The 26,556-nt window shown below is 36.0% G+C and overlaps 1 protein-coding gene across 1 annotated transcript in view; it reads left to right on the top strand.

Moving 5' to 3' along the window:
* The window catches only part of LOC103506004 (RGM domain family member B), a 94,182-nt gene extending 74,362 nt beyond the window's left edge, over positions 1–19,820 (top strand). Inside the window, exons 2-3 of the mRNA XM_008470385.2 lie at positions 10,754–10,854; positions 19,465–19,820. Of these exons, the coding sequence (XP_008468607.1) occupies positions 10,754–10,854; positions 19,465–19,820 (457 nt within the window). The remainder of the gene's footprint in view (positions 1–10,753; positions 10,855–19,464) is intronic.
* Positions 19,821–26,556: the final 6,736 nt, after the last annotated feature.

The following is a 26,556-nucleotide window of genomic DNA, read 5'->3' as shown; positions in this document are numbered from 1 at the left end:
TTGATAGAAATATGTAAATTTACTTAAAGGGCAGACAGAGTCTAGGTGTACGAGTATTACGGGCAAGGAGCCAGTATGCAGCCCAGGTACTGGCCTCATGTAAACACAACTTGCGTCCAGTGACATTTTAGGTGGTCCAATCGTCAAGCCCTAAGTCCAGTAAGTCCAGCCCTACAAAATGTGCTGTCAAGCACAAACAGGGGACCTAGACAGCGATTTGTCAACAGCTACAAACTTAATTGAAAGTGACCAATAGGACTGGAATGTTACTGCAGTAGTGTTTACCTGTGAGACCAGTAGCTGATATTGGCATAGTGTAATCAAGCCATTAAATGGAGGTAAAGAATCACCAGGTTCTGCTTAATCGATAAACGATAGCATAATAACGGGGTTTTCCTTCCAATAAACGCTTACGGTTAAATCGACCAACATTATCCTAATTGATCATAATACTGGGTTTTCCTTGGCGTATGCCACAATTACATAGAAGATTTGCAATGGTCGGAACTACAATTTGAGTTTAAACTTCGTGCAAATGATTCCTTTTTCTTTGGTTCTGTAATTTACACATCTTCGGCTTCTTCTTTCATTGTCAAGCCTTGTTTAAGCTTCAATTTCAAGAACGGTATTTTAACGTATTACCTTACCTACAGGTGCGCTGGTAACTCGTATATGTGAGAAACTTCTAATCGATTTTTCATTGGCTTTCTCGCGTAAATAAACACAGTACTTGGTGTAAGCTCGTGGTAGCTTCGATCTGTAACCTTTCTTACAAGAGGTTGAATCGCTGTGCAATGTGGGAGGAAGCACTGTGCAATGTACCTTCCTCTTTTCAAGATTTTCTACCGTCGCACCTTTGACATGTTTGGCAACGTAGCCTACTTTTTCGATGACTCATTGCTGCCATATCCATCTGGATAACGTATAGTTTCTCAATGAGTAGGTAGGTATCAATATTAAAGTTTCATCCAGGTAATAGCTACCTATAACAAGGTGTATTTTATTAATTAATTTCTCTTGTCTCTTTCCTTCTTCTCCCTCTTCTCTATATTTGGTTTCTCTTTTCGCTTCTCTTCTCTTCATTTCCCTTCTTCTCTCTCGTCTTGTCTTGTCTTTTCATCTCTTCTCTTCTCGTCTTGTCTCTCTTCTCATCTCGTCTCTTTTCCTCTCTTCTCTTCTTTTCTATATTCGTCTTCTCTTTTCGCTTATCTTCTCTTTCTTTTTCATTCTTCTCTTCCCTTCTCTTCTCATCTCTTGGGCACAAATTGTGTGTAAATTATATGAAAGTGGTTCTCACTGGAATTTTCCATGCTACCTGGAACCTGTACTGTTTCTACGTTCTCTTTTCCTCTCTTCTCTTCTTTTCTATATTCGTCTTCTCTTTTCGCTTATCTTCTCTTTCTTTTTCATTCTTCTCTTCCCTTCTCATCACATCTCATCTCATCCTCATCTCTTGGGCACGAATTGTGTGTAAATTATATGAAAGTGGTTTTCACTGGAATTTTCCATGCTACCTGGAACCTGTACTGTTTCTATACGCAATCCCAGTGTTAAGCGCGTGTTTCCACTAAACTAAGCTGTTGCCAATTGTTTTTACGTTGTTTTCAAAGTTATCGATTCATCACAACCAATGACGATTTCAGTGTGAATGTTTATCTTGTACAAACATATATTGTATATGTTTGTACACATTTCAATTGGAAAAAAAAGACAACTCAATATGTAAGTATAAAAAAACTCCTTTCAATTTGTGCTCATTTTCATGCTCGTTTTAATCAATTTAATTTTTAATTACCCTGTTATTAGTGTTTAAGATAAACGTAATTTTTAATGAATTATGAAACCAAGTGTGTTTCAAATCAAGGTTTACTTTTATTGCTCCTCGATGTTGCAAGTTTTATTGGGTAGGTAGTAGGTACCTTTTATTATTGACATCAAGAAGAGTTGTTGATTTTTTGTAAATTATTTATCAAATTATAACATTTTTATTGGGTTTCATCGAGATCATTATTCAAATATTTGGTAGGTTGGTCGGCAGGTACGTCTATTATGTATGTGGAATTTTACGTGTTTTTATTTCGATCAGTGATCTATCATTATCCCCTAAATTCTTGAAACTCTAAATAAATCAGAAAACCCTCAATGTTGAAATAACCACATTTTATTCATAGATGGATTACCTATCCTGTACTTGGTATGTACCTATCTATCTTATCTTGGGTGCAAGTGGCGATTTTACATGCATATGTAGCTACACATGTACCTATGTTTAGCTGTGTTTATAATTACTTTTACATAAATTATTATATTAAGAGCTACTGGTACGCGTTTACCTGTTTTTATCAACTTGTGTCTGATTATATTATGCTTATTAATAAAGAATGTATTAATAACAGGTATACTTGTCTACCTGCCGGTCATATTGGTTGATTATATCATTATTTATAACATAAAGGTATCCCCCAAGTGTTGACCTATTGCAAAGGTTTATTTTAGGAAGCCCCTCTGTAAATAACTACCAAGGCTAGGGCCCAGTAGCTTAGTCCTTCAGTCTCCTTTCGTACGCGCTGTGAGGATTTCATGTGATTTCTGGACAGTTTCTACATAGTTCTCTTTTAAAATGTAAAAATTACTGTGGGAAGTTGTAAAATTACCCTAAAATATTGTTTTCTTCTTGAAGCTATCGTGTTGTGGGTGTGAATTTTTTTACGTTCGGTCGTATAACTGTGCTACCTTATTATTATTCTTTGTTTGTTTTAATGTACCTGTGGGTATAGATAGGTTCTCTCGTGAAAGTGATTAAATCTATTATTTTACAGCAGTGGGATTCTCGTATTTTAGTGAAATTCCATATTCCGATAAAATTTAACAAACCGGGGTGAATCATTTTTCCTGAACGTTGCGGATGTTTTTCTTTATAATTTTTGATTTCTGTTTTACTTTTTAATTATTAAACGAATGTCTTTTAAATATAATTCTTTTAAATAAATGGATTAATTTTTTATTACTTTTTGAATTAAAACATGTTTTTTCATGTTAAAACATGAAAATATCATGGACAGAACACATAACCAATGAAGAAGTGCTAAGACGAATGAAGAAAGAGAGGGAACTCATGAACATCATCAAAGTAAGAAAACTCCAATACCTGGGTCACATCATGCGGAATGACAACAAATACACCCTACTACAACTAATCATCCAGGGGAAAATTGAAGGAAAACGAGGACGCGGCAGGCGCAGAATCTCCTGGCTGCACAATTTGAGAAAATGGACTGGAAAAACATCCACGGAACTATTTCGCATAGCTGTAAACAAAATCAAACTTGCCAAGCTGGTCGCCAACATCTGCAACGGATAAGACACTATAAGAAGATAATAATTATAATAAGACTTTGTTTAATCTGTTTCAAGTCTGTTTCTTCCTTCCTTTCTTTCTTTCTTTCTTTCTTTAAGTAACATAAGGGAATCCCCTCGGACATGAAATTTTTGCATATTCCTCGTCTTTCGTTTTTCTTGTATAGTAGTAGGTATATGTATAATAATGTACCAGTTTTACTGTCTTGTTTGACCTTCATTTCTTCTCTCGTTCTTCTTCTTCTTTTTATTCTTCGTCTGCGTCTTCTTCTTCTTCTTCTTCTTCTTCTTCTCTTTTTCTTTCTTCTTCATTAAAACGTTGTTTATTTTCATTTGATGTTCTTCATTTTGTTCATTCTATATCCTCTGTTGGAATTCAAGATATGAAAGGCAGTATATCCACTTGATGAGTCTGTTCACAACTACGAAAAAAAGCAGCAAATCCAAGAAAACTTCATAGTAAATAAGAAGGCAGTATATCCATGGATATACTGCTTTCTCTCTTAATGTCTGGCGCTTACTGCTTTGCTCTTTAGCATGGCAGAGATAATTTTGGGATATACTGCCTTCTTCCTTGTCTGTGCTCCTTGTATCTTCGTTGTTTTTTTTCGTAGACTGTTTTTGATGCGTTTTTTGAATTCTACGCATAAAAATACGTGGGTATAGATATATAACTCAAAATGTCAAATTTTGGACTTACTGCCCTCTTTTTTAGCAGGGCAGCATTGAACACACCATTTCCAAGTCTAGCCACAAAATATCATAAAAACGATAAAGCTTTATAAGGTTTGAGTCTTTGAGTCCATATTTTGCACGTATCTCGTGAAAACTCACCTTAAGGATTATGGCCCGTTCATAGCTTGAGCTGGGATTTTATTTGACTTGGTCAGTACAAAAATTACCTTTTAGACCTTTTCAGGAATTATTATGCTTATTAATAAAGAATGTATTAATAACAGGTATACTTGTCTACCTGCCGGTCATATTGGTTGATTATATCATTATTATGCTTATTAATAAAGAATGTATTAATAACAGGTATACTTGTCTACCTGCCGGTCATATTGGTTGATTATATCATTATTTATAATATTTATAACATAAAGGTATCCCCCAAGTGTTGACCTATTGCAAAGGTTTATTTTAGGAAGCCCCTCTGTAAATAACTACCAAGGCTAGGGCCCAGTAGCTTAGTCCTTCAGTCTCCTTTCGTACGCGCTGTGAGGATTTCATGTGATTTCTGGACAGTTTCTACATAGTTCTCTTTTAAAATGTAAAAATTACTGTGGGAAGTTGTAAAATTACCCTAAAATATTGTTTTCTTCTTGAAGCTATCGTGTTGTGGGTGTGAATTTTTTCACGTTCGGTCGTATAACTGTGCTACCTTATTATTATTCTTTGTTTGTTTTAATGTACCTGTGGGTATAGATAGGTTCTCTCGTGAAAGTGATTAAATCTATTATTTTACAGCAGTGGGATTCTCGTATTTTAGTGAAATTCCATATTCCGATAAAATCTATAAATATATATAAAAAAAAATTAACATGTTTTGAGTATCAAAAATGACTAAGGTAAGGACCATTGAACACACCATTTCCAAGTCTAGCCACAAAATATCATAAAACGATAAAGCTTTATACCTGTCTTTGAGTCCATATTTTGCACGTATCTCGTAAAAACTCACCTTAAGGATTCCATCCGTTCATAGCTTGAGCTGGGATTTTATTTGACTTGGTCAGTACAAAAATTAGCTTTCAGAACTTTTCGGTCCAGGAATGTATGGACCTGTGGATGCAGTTTACGACTCTTGCGTTAGCACATGACAGCGTTCAGACACTAAATACATCGCACGATTAGATCTAGCAACTTCAGCTTGTACATATTATCTACTACCATTCGGTCAATTGATTTCATTGGTTGAATGAACCTGAGGATGTGGAACATATTAGGAAACGGACCTGCTCATTTCCGTACACTGAGGTTTGGACTGGCAAATTCAGGCAGGGTTTTTATTGCTACCTAATAACGCCTTTGTATCGGTAATTTACAGATACCTGTTAGAAGATGCGTGGGTATTCTAATTCTACCCTATTTTCGCACTTTTTACTGCCTGAATTTCATGGGTTGATAATATTTTCTTTCAAAATAAATATATTCGCAAATAAATATGTCACCATTTTCACCCATTCCCCAAACAGGGCCCTTGACGGTCGTATTACTTATAACCGGATATCGTAGCCCATTTGTATGCGGTTTTGTGAATGGATTAGGCATTAGCTGATATGTATAAGAGTATTTTTAATATGTCCAATACGGATTGTATATCTTGCAGAAAGTTAACATATTTTCAGTTTTAAATCTATCTACTCGTAAATTGAATGCCAATTTTACTTTCCATGTAGGTAAATCGGTGTTTTTATTCGTAAAAGATAACATTATTTTTACAACGTTGTTCTTAAATTAGGAATATTTAGTTGTACATTAAATATCTTCTTATTTTTACATACATTATTCATTTCCTCAGGTTAGGTATTTTTACTTGCATACAAATTTTTAACATTGAAGTTTGTCTGTAAGTGTTGGGTGGGGCTTGTTTCCTTCCTTTTGAAACGAAAGAAAGTCGGTATCACTTATGTATCTTCTAAATTAAAGTCTTATCTGCTAATTTAAAGTCTTTTCATATTGTGCGATAAGGATTTGTCAATTTTGTATCTCATTCATCGAATTTCTCTGAAGAAGTTAATGAAAGAAGAATCTTCCTCCTTTACTGAAACCATCAGCATATCTTTCCCACAGGTGTGAATAACGTGCAAATTCCAAATGTATTCCATGATAGAAACGTATCTACATTTCTTTCTGCTCGTTTACTTTTATCATTTTATTTATGTAAAACAAATATTTTATTTGCTATGTAGCTGTGCTACAACTATAGTTGTGAATAAATCTTGTGTAGTTTTGTGCTCTAACAAAAGAGGAAAAGAAATGGTATTATTCAAGTTTAGATGTTAGTGTGAGATATCACACGAAGGAGAATAGGTACTTGTTATACTTGGTGTTGTTTTTATTTCCATTTCTACAGACCAGAATTATCCACCCTATGCCAAATCAAGACACAGATCACAGAAGTTTCGAGCTATTTTCCCAAATACCTACTATAATATTATTATTTATTTTAAAGCTTTTTATTATGTGTTAAATTTTACCAGTGTACTTACTGCAAAACCACCAAATCTTGTGACGATTTGGTTCCTTAAAACTAACACCCAAGTGTTATTACCTTTAACGGTGTGTAAACATACTGTATTTTTTGTAGTCCATGTAACACATTCTGACGTTTGTGGTTTCATAAATGTCCAACGTTGGCAAAAGTCCTTCAACAGTTGATGTTTCAGTGGATATGGATGTGGCAGTGAAGTTTTAATATGCACTAGTGGGCGGACAACATGAATTTTTTCTTAGCCTTTTTTATTTTGTTGGAAATATAAAAACAACTTGTTTTGTTCATATTTTTTTACGTCTCCACTGCACAAGTCCTTCAACTTGATCTCAAAACACTACACATTGTAACTTGTAACGCGGAAAGATTAGCTAAACGTTCACAAGTACATGCTACAAGAGTTTACAAGAACATAAAGTTATAGACCTAGCCAAGCTCTGTCTTGGTTTCAATGTAAAAGGAAAAATGATCTGATATGAACCTCTCTGGCAGACACGGAATAAACTCCAGTTTTTTTGTTCGAAACAAAAGCATTTGAAAAGTCTCGAGAAACATGGTTGGCATAGGAAGATAATAGTGCGAATACACATACTCTGGCGACTATGTCAACATGCAACCTGGACTACTGGATGGTTCCGGTGAGAACATTGCTAGCTTTGCTAGAGATGTGCACGATTACTGAATACTGATGGTCGGACAATCCTAGGTACTGAAAGTTGGTTTTGTTTCTTTTGAGCCAGCTTCTGATTTGGAGAGCTTGGTTCTATTGCTCATTGTGGTAGATTGGTACCTAATACTGCCAATCTAATGGCAATAGTTTTACTATAATATGTATTATTAAAGGCAAAAAACATGTAAAAATAGATGACCGCCAATCTCGGGGTTATCACTTTATCTTAATAGTGACGTAAATAACAAATGTTTTTCTTAAACGAATATTCGTCATCTGATCGGCCTCTTAATCACCCATCATTTATGAATCATTTCGTGAATGTACAGTTATACAAAACATTATGATTTGTACTTTATAGGGAGCTTTTGAGCAGCCTATCAAAGCACAAAACGAAACGGATGGCTTTCTCCAATCCTATCCTCCTCGGGACGGTAAAGGAGATCTTTGTTACAGTTCCCTTTATGTTTAGAGTGTTTAGACAAAGGCACCAAAAGGGCGCTTGAAGCTGAGTGCACCCCGTAGTTTGAGAACACAATACCTGCTCTGAGCTCTCACAGAGATGAATGCTTGATAACACTTGGTACTTGGTATAGTATAGTGTCCCGGTATGGTATGAGTCAATGATCTGGCCTCAGCTTTAGTCTTCTCCGACTATCAAGATCTTTGTGACCTGCACAATTTATAAACCTTGTGTTCCTTGCTGAGAAATTTCACACTTGATTCTTTTCCTTTTTGAGCGTCGATGGTTTTCTTCCTCGCTTTACACACCAGCCGATTATGAAAGGCGATTCTCTATACTTGGTGCACGCCATTATGTAAAGATCAATTGGATGATAGTTCGCCTTATGGTGTTTCGCTACAGCACCTATTTATTATCCTCGGTACTTGGTCTGGTGTAGCATTTTGATCATGATGGTGGAATCATAAATAAGGTATTCCTTTTTATGGCTTTGCCCTTACCCTGAGTAAGTTCTGTGTATGGGAAATAATGGGAATTTCGAGAAAGGAATCAAAGTTCGTTAAACCCTACAACAGGTAAAGGTCGCGAGAACATTAAAATTTTCTCAATAACACCTTAAACGGCTTTAACTTTAATTAAATCTTTTCATGTAAAAATTACTTCATATACCTTCTAGTTATCATCATGAATCAATCATCATTACCAACAGCCTCAATACAAATTTTGAAATGTCGATGTAAACCGGGGGTTGGTGGTTGATTTTCCTACAGTAATTCGATTAGGTTGTAGGTTCTATGATATAAAACCTACACCATAATCTTGTATGTACTTATACCACCTACGCTACCTACCTATAGAACTATGGGGTAGTATGAAAGTTTTTATAGTTTCATAACAGTTATAATTTCATGTTAAACATTCATAGAAGATAAAATCGATAAAATTTTTCCATCAGGGTGGGAGGATGTTGATCAAACTCCATGATAATGGTATTATTGGTATTTTGGGTTTTTCGTGTCTAGCTCAGATCGCAGTTAGGTTACACCTTCTTCACCCCTCACATTGTCTTAGATCAGGATTTATCAAAGTTCGTTAAACCCTACAACAGGTAAAGGTCGCGAGAACATTAAAATTTTCTCAATAACACCTTAAACGGCTTTAACTTTAATTGAATCTTTATGTAAAAATTACTTCATACCTTCTAGCTATCATCATGAATCAATCATCATTACCAACAGCCTCAATACAAATTTTGAAATGTCGATGTAAACCGGGGGTTGATGGTTGATTTTCCTACAGTAATTCGATTAGGTCGTAGGTTCTATGATATAAAACCTACACCATAATCTTGTATGTACTTATACCGCCTACGCTACCTACCTATAGGGCTATGGGGTAGTATCGATTGATAAGAAATTATGAAAGTTTTTATAGTTATAATTTCATGTTAAACATTCATAGAAGATAAAATCGATAAAATTTCTTCATCAGGGTGGGAGGATGTTGATCAAATTCCATGATAGTGGTATTATTGGTATTTTGTGTTTTTCGTGTCTACCTAAGATCGATGTTAGGTTACGCCTCCTTCATCCCTCACATTGTCTTAGATCAGGATTTTGTTAATTTAAATATGAACAACTTCCTCAGGCAATCTTCAAAATTAAATTAGAAAAAAATATTCCCCAAGTTATTTATGTACGCATTGTTTTTTAGTCCGTCCTTCCTTTATTGTTTACTAGTTTTAATATTTTTATTATTACCTTCATATTTTTTTATGCTCTCAACCTTGGCTTTGTTCTCTTGGTTTCTTTAATCTCGTAAAAGTATTTTTAATTTCTTTAGGTTTCATTCTAATTATTATCTTTATTAGTTTGAACTGAAAATGGGATTGAAAGTGTACATCTTGGAAGATTAAAAATCGAGAAATACGTACACGAAGTCTTACTGAAATAAATTAATTGGAGGATGTTCAACGTGAAAACAAATTATTCTTTTAGTTCAGGTCGAAGTTATTTATCCTTGAATTATATTTTTTAAGTTCTGTTTTTTTATTGAGGTGAGTAAGATTTCTTCCCTTTTCTTCTCGCATAATAAGGAAAGTAATGTTTTTTAGCATCAATTTTTTGGGTGTTTAGTTTAAATCCCTGCTTCCGCTACTGCCACCGGCATTTTAAGATAGGTCCCGGATCTATTCAATCAATCTCGACATGATTCTTGAAAATAAAACCCGACGAAATGATTCCGTAGAACTTGAGGATTAGAATAATAATAATAATAATAAAAAAAAAACATATATCTGTTTGTGAATCAACTTCATTAAAAAAACTGGACTTGGCTACCGCATTGACACGATACGCCAAGTGGTCAGGGCGATCGCATGATCATCTCAGTGGCAATCCTTTCTGATCCAGGCAGAATGACTATCAGCACCTGTTGAAACTACGCACAGATATGCCGCGGGCAGTGTTTATTATCAACCCACCACATCCGGGACTCTGTAGGTAGTAGACTCGAAGGTTCTTGGACCTGTGCAAGGTTTATTTTTATTGCTCCTCGATGTTGCAAGTTTTATTGGGTAGGTAGTAGGTACCTTTTATTATTGACATCAAGAAGAGTTGTTGATTTTTTGTAAATTATTTATCAAATTATAACATTTTTATTGGGTTTCATCGAGATCATTATTCAAATATTTGGTAGGTTGGTCGGCAGGTACGTCTATTATGTATGTGGAATTTTACGTGTTTTTATTTCGATCAGTGATCTATCATTATCCCCTAAATTCTTGAAACTCTAAATAAATCAGAAAACCCTCAATGTTGAAATAACCACATTTTATTCATAGATGGATTACCTATCCTGTACTTGGTATGTACCTATCTATCTTATCTTGGGTGCAAGTGGCGATTTTACATGCATATGTAGCTACACATGTACCTATGTTTAGCTGTGTTTATAATTACTTTTACATAAATTATTATATTAAGAGCTACTGGTACGCGTTTACCTGTTTTTATCAACTTGTGTCTGATTATATTATGCTTTTCAGACTCAGAGGATGCTGGGATGATTGGCCGTATGAGGGTCGTCCTGTGATGGACTGGACATACATTCCGATCTTTCTCTTGTTGGTGGTTGTCTTCATGAGTGGTAAGTGTTTATTTTCATGGCAACCTCCGAATGGGTATCACACTAGGCTTGCACGCCGGAGGTGCCGGGTTCGATTCCCGGTGGGGTCGAAGTTTTTTCGGCTCTGTGCTTGGAGTTCGGGTTGCACTCAGCCTCCCGAGGATAAGTGAGTAGCTACTTTAATCGAGTAACGATCAGTGGCGGCATTACCAGTGTAAAAAGATTGATAATAGAATGGATGAAAATTAATGGTAAAGGAGGCATCTAGTAATGCTGTGACACCCACAAAAGTTGTGAAAAAGCTCTCTGCTGTACCACAAAGAATTCATGATTTGATTTGATTTTTGTTTATATTCATTATCGGTATGTTTTCCTGAACCCTTGTGAGAGTGCTCTGTAAACAACTTCTGGTTTGGAAACTGGCCAATTGTGTAGGCCTAACAAGAAAAAGTCTTCTAGAAAGAAATAAGATAAGAACAAATGTACAAATGGAAAAATCTTTCAGTAGTCACGCAATCGAGGAGATCTTTTCCATGTTCATCTATTGATTGGTTCTTGCGAAAGAAATCAAAAAGATAGTATTGAAATAAAACTTGTGAGTTAAAAGATATTATACACCTCCCTGCTCAGGAAATATGGACGACTTATGCTATAGAAAGAAGAGGTAAAATTTATGGAATGGAAGAGTGAATGAGATAAGCAATATGCATTAACATGAGAAATTCAAGAAATCACATCGATGTCGGCAATGGAAAGACGACTTATGCTATAGAAAGAAGAGGTAAAATTTATGGAATGGAAGAGTGAATGAGATAAGCAATATGCATTAACATGAGAAATTCAACAAATCACATCGATGTCGGCAATGGAAAGAAAAATTCCTCAACAAATGAAAACATTACTAATTTACACGTATGCTCGGTACCTACATTTACATGTACACACATTAGCAAAACGAAAAAAAGAAAACATATTGCAATTAATTAATGGCAATCGCAATTATTCATATAACAACATGTCCGAGACAGGAACAATATATCTGTATAGAATGTAAATACAATATGAACGAAGACTAATTTACACGTATGCTCGGTACCTACATTTACATGTACACACATTAGCAAAACGAAAAAAAGAAAACATATTGCAATTAATTAATTGCAATCGCAATTATTCATTAAACAACATGTCCGAGACAGGAACAATATATCTGTATAGAATGTAAATACAATATGAACGAAGCACAAGCAATATAAATTCTAATGTACAACTCGAAGGTGCAAACACAAGAACATATTCCAGGCAATTAACACTTGAAGAACTAGCGTTCATTAATAACATACACAAATACAACTTGCACCAACCGCGGCAACATATCTCAGAAGACAAGACCACTTTGAAGAACTAGCGTTCATTAATAACATACACAAATACAACTTGCACCAACCGCGGCAACATATCTCAGAAGACAAGACCACCGGTGCGTCCCGTGGTCACCTCAACGCCAGAGCCTCCTCCAACGTTACCACCAGCCTCGTGTAGTTTCCACGGGACGCGACGCTTCAAGAAGACCACTTTTTTTTTCTCGTCTTTGTTGAATTTAATTTTTGTTTTTCTTTCTTCATCCTCTTCTTATGGCAACATTTAGCGGTGCCTAATTCTTTGCGTGAAATGTTTGTGTTGTAAATTCACTTTGATTAAAATCGTCTTGTATCTCATCTTTGATATCTTTTATAATTTCTGTGTCCGTCCACGCTTTGATTTTATTCTTGGCTGCACCGCATACAATCCGTCTCGGCACTCGTGACAAGAATGTGGCGTTCAATTTTCGTGGAAAAATTAATTTCTCAATGGCGGTAGAGCACGTTGGAGGGGAGTGAAATAAATTTTGTTCGACTACACTTGTCTTCGAGTTTTTCTCAGTAATATCTCTTCATCTTCACGAGATAAGATAATTAATTTATCTGCGGGGGAAGAGAATACAATACCTACATATTTACATTACAATACATGTTACTTCATCATAATTATGTAGCAATACATGTCTGCGGTATTCTTCCATGTCAAATTGCCATGTACAACCGAATAATACAGCATTATTTGTGTGTCACCACCAAGGTAAGTTTCAAACTTTATAGTTCTTAATGTTCCCTTCCATTAGTTCTGTCATTAACCAAGGAGCTGGTAATGTTGTTATAAAAGAAGGACGCATATCCTTTGAAACAAATTTGTTGACTTAATACCTAGGGTAATAAGCGGGGGAAGCTTTGCTCTATTAACTCAAAACCGACAGAAATGGGGATCACATATCTAAATTGAATAAATACAATGATCGTCCTTCCGTGGGTTTTCACTCATTCATTTTAAATGCGTCAAAACTATAAAAGAGCAAAGTTAAACGCAAGATAGGAGCAATAAAAACATCTAAGTATAGCTCAACCTTCCTCAAGAGCCCATTAGATGATCTTCTCAAAACTGAAGACAATAACATAATTATAGGGCAGAGGTCGTTGACTGAAATTGGTTCACTGTAAGAAGTTCAACTCCGTGAAGAGAGAGGGCTACCCTTTAATGATAATTCGATAAAATCAATCAAAACATGGGTTATTAACAAAATTGTAACAGAAACTTCTGGGTTCCATTCTTATCTCACGAACATTTTAGACACACACGCACTTGGTATCAAATCCGTGCGTCACCACCAAGGTAAGTTTCAAACTTTATAGTTCTTATTGTTCCCTTCCATTAGTTCTGTCATTAACCAAGGAGCTGGTAATGTTGTTATAAAAGAAGGACGCATATCCTTTGAAACAAATTTGTTGACTTAATACCTAGGGTAATAAGCGGGGGAAGCTTTGCTCTATTAACTCAAAACCGACAGAAATGGGGATCACATATCTAAATTGAATAAATACAATGATCGTCCTTCCGTGGGTTTTCACTCATTCATTTTAAATGCGTCAAAACTATAAAAGAGCAAAGTTAAACGCAAGATAGGAGCAATAAAAACATCTAAGTATAGCTCAACCTTCCTCAAGAGCCCATTAGATGATCTTCTCAAAACTGAAGACAATAACATAATTATAGGGCAGAGGTCGTTGACTGAAATTGGTTCACTGTAAGAAGTTCAACTCCGTGAAGAGAGAGGGCTACCCTTTAATGATAATTCGATAAAATCAATCAAAACATGGGTTATTAACAAAATTGTAACAGAAACTTCTGGGTTCCATTCTTATCTCACGAACATTTTAGACACACACGCACTTGGTATCAAATCCGTGCCTCTCCCTCATCCTAATGTTTTTGACATTTTAATTCTCATCTCACATTCCCAGATGTTCTCTCTTCACATCCAGTTTTAAAGAATTTGAACATGAAAAAATCCGTGCCTCTCCCTCATCCTAATGTTTTTGACATTTTAATTCTCATCTCACATTCCCAGATGTTCTCTCTTCACATCCAGTTTTGAAGAATTTGAACACGAAATACCTACATTTGCATTATCGTAAATTTCGGACTTCTGTTTTGAATAATTTGACTGGTCCGGAGTTAGTATATTAGTATAGTGTTCGTTCTGTTATCAATGGTGTGCCATTTTGATACCAGTTAAGTACTTACACGTTTAATGAGTAAAATGTCAATTTTCTTGTGAATTCGAACAAAAAAGAGGTTAAATATGGGCGTTTGTTTATCACATATGAATTAGTCATTCAGACGTTCTACTGAGACCGGAGACCTTGCAAATGGATCAACATTGAATTAGTCGCCCCCTTGGGCACATTATGTATATCCACAAGAGGACCATTGCTTAGCCGCACCAAATCAGTAAGAAATAATGTACCACTATACTCGTATGGTTAATAATGAGCATGCTCCTTCCTTAGAGCGTTGTGACCTCTCCTCTGAGTAGGTCTCTGGTTTTTACCTCACGGCTCATATCGGGAAAGAAGGCGCTATCCGCTATACAATGCAAATGAGATAAAAACTTGGACTACCATTATAAAATGAACAGATATTATATTCATAATGTCGGCCAGAGGCGAAACATCAGACGAAATTTGAGGGGCAGGAAAATCTACCAAAAATTTACTTTTACCGAAAAACCCCCTTAAATGCTGTTCATCTTTTCCACTCCTTAGTCCATCCTTCCTTTATTATATTACAATAGTAATAATATTTTTTTTCTTTGGTCGAGTCGGTTTTCCTTTCCCTACTTCTCTCCCCGATTTGTTTTCCAAAAACTCACAGAAACCAGTTCAATGCTTTCCTTCTTTAACTATTTTTACCTCTAGTCGTGTTGGTTGACCTTATTTTTTTCTCCCTGATAGAGGGAGAAATCCAATTTACAATAAAAACAATAGTCTATTAAACAATAGTCTTATGATTCCATGAATATTGCTAATAAAAAACAAGTTCGTCTCCTGTACTTCAAGTACAAATTGCAAAATCGAACACTCGACAGTTCCACCACTGGTCTGTGATAACATTAACATAACTGTTAGTCCTGCTAGTGACCATATTCTAAGACCAATATTCTCTATCAGCTCAGCACCCACTCTGCCATAAATAGCTCTCGAGTTAACATTAAATTATAGATATGAACTCTGCAACTCTACAGAGGTTGCTATTTTTGTTTCTGGCACACAATACCATTTTTGGTGTCTGTTTTTAAGTAAAGTTGAAGCTAAAAACATCATAGGTTACTTGTTGTGCTGTGAGCTATAAATTAGCTTTTGATAAGCCAAGTACTGGATGGTTCACATTTGGGTCCTTGAAACTGGGCCATCGTCAAAATCTTGATATTAACATGTGAGAATAGAGCTTTATAGTGTGTTTACTGCCAGTGTGAAAGCAATGAACCTTAGAATGAAATCTAGAAGATGTCAGAATTCTTTATTCCATGATGTTAGAAATTGTTCAGGAGTATTCAGTATAGGTAATAAGATTTGTAAGGAAATAATGGATCTCGGTTTGCTTCAATCTCAGTAATCTTTCACACAATGTACCAAGAACGATGTTACATACTCCGAGTTCAGATACAAACTTGTGATGGATTCTTTCTCTTTGAAGCTTTGAACTATTTCCTCTCTTACCACAGTCTGCTTTCTTACCTGGTAATAGCTGTTAGATGTTAGACACTTCAGCTTCAACATTTCTGAATAACTCAGCTCTTTCATGGCACCTCATTTATTATTTTCTTCTTGACTTGAAGCTGATTATCCCATTCTAAACACATCCAAGTGTTGATCTATATTCTCTGTACCTTGGATATTCTCTCAGTCACTCCTGAACTCGCGTAGGCTTATTTATGAAACTTGTCACTTTGAATTTTATTCATCTTTATTCTCCCATTCTTTAGAACAATTTAAAAATGTGTCTTTGAAGCCGGTGATAATTCTTTTTATTAAATTAAATAATAAATCTATGTTCCACGTATTTTATGGGGATTCAAAGATATTTATGACCCCGCTGCAAACCCTTAATTCCTTTAAGTTAGAGCGAAGACTAGGAACATTCTTCATAATAAACCCTTTCCGAATGATATATGAACCAGAAATCAGGATCAGGTTTTTAAATTGAACAATTTGTTCCACATCCTCTATTCTTTTCTTCTCCTGTTAATAAGGTTGAAAGGGCTTTTGCGGTAAATGCCCAAGCAAAGAGCCGAAAAAACTTCGACCCCGCCGGGAATTGAACCCGGGACCTCCGGCGTGCAACCCTAGTGTGATACCCATCGGCATTCGGTCACGGAGGCTATTGTTAAAACCAATCATCATACACATACAGCCACTGATCAATGCTCACTTAAAGTAGCTTCTCCATTGTCCTCACGAGGAGGTTGAGTTGAGGCCACTTTGGCGAAGGCACCGACCCAAAATTGTTTCTCTGCCACGAAGCTCACAATGGGTTAAAATCTCATCGGGATGTCCATAACATTAATTTTACTTTCCGTATTGTTTCCCAGTTTCACTTTTTCCCTTATTTCAACTTGCAACGAAATTAAAAACTTTTTGTTTTGTTAGGTACTTTTTTCGTTGTTCGTTCATTATTTTATATTGTCTTCCAAGAGACAGTGAAAGTGTGAGAGGAAAAAGGAAAGATAGAGGGGGAGGAGAGAGAGAGGAGCTAAATAAGAGGGTAGTTAGAGGAAAGGAAGAAAAATAGGAACACGAAGGGAAGGGGGACAGATAAGAAAGAAACAAAGAGAAACTAGAAAGTGAAGCAGGGAGGAGAAGAGATAAAAGAGAAAGCAAAGAGAACAGAAGTGAGAAGTGAGGTAAAAGGAGAATAAGAGGAAGTGAAGAGAATTAATTTATTTGTAACGGATTTTATTTGAAAAAGGCGGTCTTCATTCTGACGACACTACACAGTGAAAAGTCCTGGGCTGAAGCCAATATACGTCACCATTCACCACAAACATTATATTATCCCCTGCAACTTTCAACGAAGCTCATACAACCAAAAGCTTTACGTACGTCCATAGGAGAATGAGTTTTGTGATACTGGATCCAGAGTTCTATGCAGAAAATTTTACTGGATATTTGACGGGCCACTTGGAGAGGGAGAGAGGGGGGAATAACACAAGGTATTTCACTCCGAAAAGATTTTTTTGGATATTTCTTCATAGCAGTTAACCGAGCCCCCTCGTAAGGCCCATAATTTTCAAGGGACAGGGTCAATTGAAGAGGAAGCACTTCACGGGGCTCCTGCCAACCTCTACTTGTTTGCTTGTCTCACGATTGAGATACGCTGTACTGCATTATTTTGTAAGCTTTTTTAACCACCCTGTAGCGAGGGGGTGTTTTTGGCTTTCCGTTGTTTTTTACGTTGATAGCAGGGAGGAAAGGATTTTGGCTCCATTAACTCTTTGCAACTGTACAATTAGTCGACTTGTCCAAACGCATAGCACTTAGGTATCTAAATAAAACTTTATTTTTGTCTGTTCATTGCTTAGAATCATGAAATTTTTAGTTTTCTCTTTATGCATCAGGGAATCTAAACATAAATGGTGGAAAAAATTCCGTCTCTGTGTCTGTCCGCTACGCTGATGGATCTGTTTGTACTATTTTCACAAAAGAACGGCTCGACCGATTTAATTTTTTTCTTCTTCTTTTTGAAATGGACATGTTAGGGAAATCGCCAAGTCCTTCTTTATAACTTTCCGGAAAAAACTCCTCTTTGTGTGTCATATATGATAGGAATTGGAACCTACAGAAATACCAAGATACCATTATACAATATGCTGTACATCCTCTACATAACGTACGTTAAATGCTCGGGCTATGCCTTGCGATCAACAGGTAAAACCTTCTTCGTTCTATAAGCTGTACTGAAGGTCATCTCTTTTTTGGATAATCCTCAAAAATAAATCCCTGTTCTTCTTTTGAGCGAGGGACTCAAAAATATTGGAGATACTTCTATACAAAAAAGGACAAGACGTAAAAGTACCCATTTCATGAAGATAATCCCTGAAAGGATCAATCAAGTATTTAATATTATTCAAATCCCTAAACTTGAAAAGTTGTCTTAGTCCTAAACATCATGAAAAGACATCGTGAGGGTCTTTTCAAGCTCTCCTTCTTCTGTGAATACTGAACCGAAAAGGGTGGAAATATACTATGAAAGATAGGTCCTTAGAGAGAGAGAGAGAGAGGAGGGGGAATTATAGCTAGCAGCAAAATGCTACGAGCTGGACTTTATGACACTCGGCACCAAGCCAATTTTTCTCTCTCTCCCTATTTTCCTCTCATTCTTTCTCCCTCCCTATCTTTTTTTTCTCCCTCTCCCCCTCTCTTTCTCTATTTTCTCTTCCCTATCCTGCTATTATATTCTCGCCATTTCTGTTTCTTTCTCTTTTTTCTATATTATTTTTCTATTTTTCCTTGCCTCCATTGCTATTTGCCACCACTATTATTTTCACTTATGCACGTAACACGTTTCTTTCTCCATAGAGTATATAAGGAAGGTAATTTTTTATGCCTACTTCGTGCAGACCAATTTGCACGTTTACACTTTCGATATACCTCCTGTCATTCCACTCTCTTTCCCCCTCTCAGCTTAAAACTAGTTGTAGGACGGTGATTTCGGTACTCAAATGATCGGAATCACTTAATTTGTTTTACCTGTCAGTACTGCACTTTAAGGCAATCGATAACCACTTTTGCTAATAGAATTGCATAAGATCCACTTATTCTGTCCCTATTAGGAGACTTGAGACGTGAAGACGTTGTCAGTAATCCATTTGAAAGAGAACCATTATGATGATTTTTGCCGAGAAAAGTATACAAACTGGTTTTGACAAACTACAAAATATGATATGAGCACAACACACAACCGAGATATGGATATGGAAAAGAAAGAGAAGCTCCAAAGAGAAATACTTGAGATGGAGGGAAGTGAAGATTTATTGTTTCTCTCTGATCTTCGATGGATCTGTAACGATAGTATAAAAGGTATTGTGGTGTAGTAGGTGAGCTATTAGCGAAACAGATTGTAGAACTGTGGTTCCGTTGGAGTGATACTCTAAATTCCTGTAGAATGGTAGGTATCATTTCCTTTTTTAACGGATATTATTGTAGGTAAGTTCTCCGATGTTCGGGACCCATTTCTTAATTTTCTTTCTGTCCTCAGGTTCCTCAAGCACGAACCCTGTGTGCAAGGTGGAGTCATGTACTAGGATGTACGATGCCTCCATGGACCAGGCTGGCATCCTAGAGCCGGAACCTACCTCGGCCTACTGCAATATCCTTCACGAGTACGGCAACTGTGTCAAAGGCACGCACAAGGCGTGTCGCGGGGACCTCAACTACCATTCCGCCCTGTCCATGTACAACTCCATCAACAAGAGGAAATGTCACAAGGGCGGCCATGATGCCACGGTGCGTCCAAGACGTAAAAGTACCCATTTCATGAAGATAATCCCTGAAAGGATCAATCAAGTATTTAATATTATTCAAATCCCTAAACTTGAAAAGAAATTGTCTTAGTCCTAAACATCATGAAAAGACATCGTGAGGGTCTTTTCAAGCTCTCCTTCTGTGAATACTGAACCGAAAAGGGTGGAAAAATTACTATGAAATAGAGAGTCCTTGGTGATCACCTGCATTTTTTTAAACACTATTTTAAAGTGATATTATGAAGGCAAGATCTCTGAAAAGAAGAGAATTAACTTTAGCACCAACACAGATCAACGCATAAACTCCTTCAAAAGGATTATATTTTCATCTCTGCGTTTATAAAGTTGCATCCCAACTCCCCATTCTTATCCTAAATCATTATTATTTGGTGTTCCGATACCATTATTTTCAGGCAGCGTGCTCGATCCCTCAGGTGTTTTAACATTGATTCTCTCGTTCAATCCTTCTGGTGCTTCCTGTGGTACCAGTGCATTGTGCTTGACTCTAAAGTTTGCTTTGTCATGTTGGATAATAATCGTATCTATCCAATCCATGTCAGCCACTAGTTGTTCTTGCTTTTGTGTTATGTTGTTAATTACCTGTCAGGTTGATTTTGTTAAATAGTATTCATTAACTCGTGTTTCTTTAACGAGGAAGATGGATATTTGGTCGTTTTTTGGTAGTCGTTTTCTCACTGTAGATTTTTTTAGAAAGTGTTAGGAAGCTCACCTTTTGTGTATGTTATTAATTTCTCAAGTTTCTTTCCATAATATGTTCCGAGAGCATTTGGACAGTAAGTTATTATCCTGACACATTTTTTCAGAACCTTCTATTTCAATTCTTTACTTGAATTATTACATTATTGTGCTCAAGTGCATTCAGATACAGCAAGTACCCCCGTTCATACACCTACGTACATTGTAATAAAAATACCTACCACTGATTAGAGTGTTTAGAGATTTTTTTAACGCTTCAAAGTTATTATTTCTTCAATACCCCGCATAATCTATCTTGGTAATAGACTTTCATAATGGCTTTGGTTTTGAACGTGACTGGTATAGCTCAGGGCTGCATCCTGGGTCCTAACTTCTCATCACCATATGGAACTCAACATTCCTACGCGTAACATCTGTAATCACTTTCGGACATTACGAAAGCATTCGGTATTTCGTCTTGAAACTTTTTGTGTTCTTCAATCTCTTCACCATTGTATTTTCTTCTTCTCTGGGTGCTTTCACACATTCTTTAACTGTTTTTTTATTTGTAACATTGGGTATATTTGGTATTTCATTTCTTTGAATTTTGATTGTGTAACAGAGGGTTGTCAAATTTATACTACTATCAATGTTGTTCCATGACAATCAGCTGACGTTCAGAAAGTTTTCCATCACGTTGTTCACAATGTTAAATATCTTACTCAATACTCATTTTGGTTTATTCAATGTATTTGTAAAATTATTTTCACTTTGTTTATGAGACTAAACAAAGCTCGGTATTGCTGTACACCCTTTCTAATGTATACTATAAGATTAAGATTACTTCAATAAGAAAATGCTGTTTAGCAGAGTTCACTTCACATATATTTAGGAGGGATTAAAGTTCAAGGAGGGAGAGGGCGGGAAGGATATAAAACTTATCATCATGTTATAATGGAAACTTACCTGAGTCTTCTCACTTCTTCTTAAAGCGTCTTTCATGCAGAAAATTTCCTCTTCTGTCTTTAATTCTCCAATTGCGCAAGATGATTCGAAATTCAAGCCCGGTCTATAACTCCACGTCAAGCCTAATATACATGCTACATCGGCATGTCTCCTAACATGGTCTTTCGACAGATCGTTGCAAGCTCGGTGCTAGACTGCTAGTATCCCTAAAAGTACATCAATACCTGTCTTCTTAGAAGGATTAATTGCCCTTAATTATTGTTAAGTATATCATATGACCCCGATGTTTAAAATTGACAGTTCTCATCTCAGAAAGAGAAACACGTTTAGCAGCCAATATGGTGTTATTCTCACAGGCAAAGTCATCCAGTATGTTACCCGTGTTCCTTATAGAGCGTCAGAGGAATTCAATCAATCCACCTGATTGTTTCTCAAGCCACATCACCTGTTCAGTGTTGAGGCAATCTCTCGTTGTGAACATTGTGTGAGATATTGATGAACTTGAGTTAGTTACTGGATGTTCAGGTCTTTCCTGAACTATTGTTTCATTTGTTTCGCTGGTCGCCTTGTAATTCAACTCAATGTAAACAGTATATCATAGCAAATATCACAATAAACTCATGATGATGGTGATAGAGCACTTTATTCAAATGCGAATGAAACTTTGAGAACTTAAAAAAGGTGATAAAATATAATAATTATATCCACCCTATTTCATTCCATAGAGACACTTCTAGCTCCGTTGTTACTCAGCAAAATCCTATAAGTACAGTACATTTACTCTCCGGTAATGTTACTTTTATGCAAGTCGTTGGAACTGTTAACTGTTCCAGACAAATATGGAAGCCGTCTCATTTGAGAGTACAATCATGAATGGGGAATGGGACCATTAGGTTACTGAGGTGCTGTGATGTTACAACTCAATAGAGATCTGTCAATTGGCAACCAATATGGACATCTAGGTGAATCGAGATACAGATTTCATAATGGCAAAATTCAAACAATATAGTAATGACAACAGAATAGGAATAATGGTTCATAAGGATCTGAATTAAAATGTTAATGTTTCTTGCTGGATTATTAAGAAGTCAGACGAATATGGTAATGCTTTGCACTAGTACCTACTGTGTGGCGGCCAAACGCAGTGTAAGAGTAGGCAGAAATTTGATATGGGTATCTATGATTTCTATCATAGGATATTTATTTCATTCGGTTACCCTACCTCTGCGGTAAGACGTAAGGCTTCATAATGGCAAAATTCAAACAATATAGTAATGACAACAGAATAGGAATAATGGTTCATAAGGATCTGAATTAAAATGTTAATGTTTTTTGTTGGGTTATTAAGAAGTCAGACGAATATGGTAATGCTTTGCACTGGTACCTACTGTGTGGCGGCCAAACGCAGTGCAAGAGTAGGCAGAAATTTGATATGGGTATCTATGATTTCTATCATAGGATATTTATTTCATTCAGTTACCCTATCTCTACGGTAAGACGTAAGGGCGTGGTAAGGTTAAGATCTAGAAAAGCGAGTTTTTGTTTCCAAAAGGAAATTAGTTCAAGTTATCAAACTCATCTACCGCATTTACCGCAAAAGCCCTTTCAACCTTATTAACAGGAGAAGAAAAGAATAGAGGATGTGGAACAAATTGTTCAATTTAAAAACCTGATCCTCATTTCTGGTTCATATATCATTCGGAAAGGGTTTATTATGAAGAATGTTCCTAGTCTTCTCTCTAACGATAGTTCTCGACCATGTTATAAACGATGTGCAATAGAAAGACCAGACAATTAGTGACGTCTGTAGTAATGACTATTGCTTACTCGTGTTGACTATTTTCGTCCGTGAGGTTTATGACCATCATTATTTGGTCATTAGGAAGAAATGTTGGTTTATTGGCTATATGTGATTGATCTCACGGGTCCGGTATTCCTTGATGAAGGATGAGTTTACTTTGCAATTAAACAACAAACCAGTAATAATTAGGATTGCGTTGTTCAGCTGAACTGGGCCAATGCCAATTGTTACCTAACAACTTATCTTTTTCCTTATTGGTAGAGATAGATGTTATGTTTCAAAAATTGTTGACCAAATTGTATACCAATAACAACCTCTTGGGGATTGTTTACCAGACGCAACCTAATTCTTTGAGAACGACTTATCCCCTAACAAGCCTATTGTCATTTTGAATCATCCTAATCAAGGAAACATGCAGGGTAAAATGTGCTTTCACAATGGTAGGAAAACGCCATAACTCATTTTTATAAACAACAAAACAACCTTTTAAATTTTAACTAAATTAAGGAAGTGGAAAGTTGTGAATCTCACTTGGCTCCCTCCTGAAAATATTTTAAAAGGTAACTCCCAATATTAATAAAATCGGTTAAAATTAAAATCATGCCTTGCACAGTTAAAATTCCTCTTCCCAATTTCTGTCACGTTTTCCAGTTCATTTTAATCCAAATCATTCAAGGGCGAGCCTTAGTCTAGGCTGCAATCATCTTTCCTACAGGTGCGAAAATGATCCCATTTTTTTTTTTTACCACACACACAACTCCTTTTTTGACTCTCTGAATGAGCAACAATAAAAGGGCCTATAGGTAACTCGCATTGCATATCTAATTTTTTGTACAATGATAAATTTCCAACATTCCGAATGGAAGAAATTCCCCTCCGAGGGATGCTGGGTGGAAGGGTCCCACATATGGGCCCCAGCTGCGCCCTAGTAGAAGAATTTGACACCATGCTGGGACTCCCGAACCCTCATCTGAAGGTGTTGGGTTCCCCTTCCCTCTCCCATTGTACTCCGAAACCTGAGCAGGTTTGGAACGTTTTGTATTTCTTCCTCGTATATTATTTTTGTTCTTTTTTTATCATCTTCTGTCAGTCCTCTTCAGATCAAACTGGTCTTCTGGTCCCAAGTGGGATTAGATTTGATACCAGAAGAAATGGATCTTTACGGAAATTTAAAGACGAGCTGCCAAAAAATGTTCAGAGGGGACATTGTCTACTTCATTGGTTTTGCTTATAACTACAAGTATGAAGATCTGGGAGGTAATCTTTTCTGTCCTTTTGTTCTTATTGACGGAAAGTTTTGCCCGCTAGCAAGACCGTTACCTCTACAGCGGATCTCTCAATACCTTCCCAACATCCAACCTTTATAATATCCACTCTTGACTCCTGCTCAAAAAATAAAGAAGAAAAAGTCTTTCCTTTATTCTTCAACTGATTTCTATCCTTGAAAAATCTATATCAGGATTGAACTGGTTTGGTTTCTTTTATTACGGTTATTTATCTACGTTTTCTTCCATATCACATTGCTCTTTTGTTATATTTTTATTTTCTTATTTTTATTGAATTTCTTGTAATTTAATATTTTATTTTGATATAAAAAATACATTGTCAATGTGATCTTGATTAACATACTCGTAGTACGTACGACTGATATAAGTGACAACTTACCTTGTGGTTGTGGATAAGATTCCTAGATCGTTGTGTACATAAATCTGGATGGAATAATGTCCCAGACGAATTTTAATCATTTTCTCTTCGCTCCTTTTGAGTGGTAATTCTTTAATCACAGGATCTGTAATGAAGATAGAAATTAGAATTAGCTTCAGATGATATTGTCATATCTTCTACATGGCAGACAAGTTACATAGGTTTATTTTACTAGAACCTCGAAAAATGTCCTTGGAAATGTCCTTTTCTTTGTTTATCCTTGGGAAACAGTTTTGTAAAGCAAGGAAATCAAAAGTATCAATCATTTCAATACCAGTAGGTGGGTGGGTTACACCTACCTAATAAATGTTTAAGAAAAAGAAAGAAATCAAAGTTCCACTCTTAGAGGTAGTAGCAGGTAGCTTAACGTAGTAGCTACTCGTAATTATGAAACAATGATTATGACTATTAATTGATCAGAACACGAAATCCTAGCATGAAAGCTGGGTAGACACGATTTTAGTAGATCCCTACCGCGAGTCCGACAACCCTGGGACTACCAAACGAACCAAATTAAATCACTACCTCTAACAACACAACCAAATGAAATCAGTACCTCTATTATTGAACTACCAAATAAACCAATTAGATCGGTACCGACTACTAGATTACGCCAGAATCCCGATATCACGCAAGCTAGCGAGTTGAAGTGACTCCTAAATTCAAATGAGATTCGGAAATCGATGAACCTTTTGGTCCAACATAAAATAAAAACAAATAAATCAAGAAAATCATGAACTATTTATCGTGAAACAGATGGTCACTTGACAACTTTTATGGTTGTCACTGCCTCCTTTCCTGTACCATTATTTCCCATCAAATTTTAACTCTGAACTGTCCTCACCAAAGAATTAAAACGAACGAAGAGTCCGTACGACAGAAGATTCTAAATGTAATCCAGGTGTGAAGTTATTGACCTACCTTCTGGTTTGACACGAAACTTCTCCGTTTTTCCTGAATTAATTCACCCGGCCTTCAGCTAAGCAGTATTTTACCATTTAAACTTAATATAAATGGTAAACATATCCATCTGTAACTGATATTAAAACATCGTAATTATTATCATCACATGGGTAATAATAGTAATTATTACTAATTTCTTTAGTTTGCTACAATCTACATAAGCAGTCTTCTCATGTTTGCAATAGAAAAACACAACAAAAAGACCGATTTCGTGTTGCCAAAAAATCATTAAACCTGGGCAAAGTTTCGAATTAACATACAAGTAGTACAGAGGTTAAGTGATTCCTTTTGGCTCATTTTAAATGGTAAACATATCCATCTGTAACTGATATTAAAACATCGTAATTATTATCATCACATGGGTAATAATAGTAATTATTACTAATTCTTTTAGTTTGCTACAATCTACAGAAGCTGTCTTCTCATGTTTGCAAAAGAAAAACACAACAAAAAGACCGATTTCGTGTTACCAAACTTTATCATTAAACCTGGGCAAAGTTTTGAATTAACATACAAGTTACAAGCAGTACAGAGGTTAAGTGATTCCTTCTGGCTCATTCAGGGTTTTTTCTTTTTTCACATTTATCTGCTCCTGTGAGTATTGATGATTATTTAAATTAGTTGTAATTTAACAAGAAATACACACGGTCTCGTTGCAGGACGAGTGTGTAAAGAAAAAAACTAATAAATTGGTCTT

This window comes from Diaphorina citri, unplaced genomic scaffold (genome assembly GCF_000475195.1).
Source record: "Diaphorina citri unplaced genomic scaffold, Diaci psyllid genome assembly version 1.1 scaffold208, whole genome shotgun sequence".
Taxonomy (NCBI): Eukaryota; Metazoa; Arthropoda; class Insecta; order Hemiptera; family Psyllidae; genus Diaphorina; species Diaphorina citri.
The sequence above is the reverse complement of the archived record's forward strand: the minus strand, read 5'-3'. Positions and strand labels throughout refer to the sequence as shown.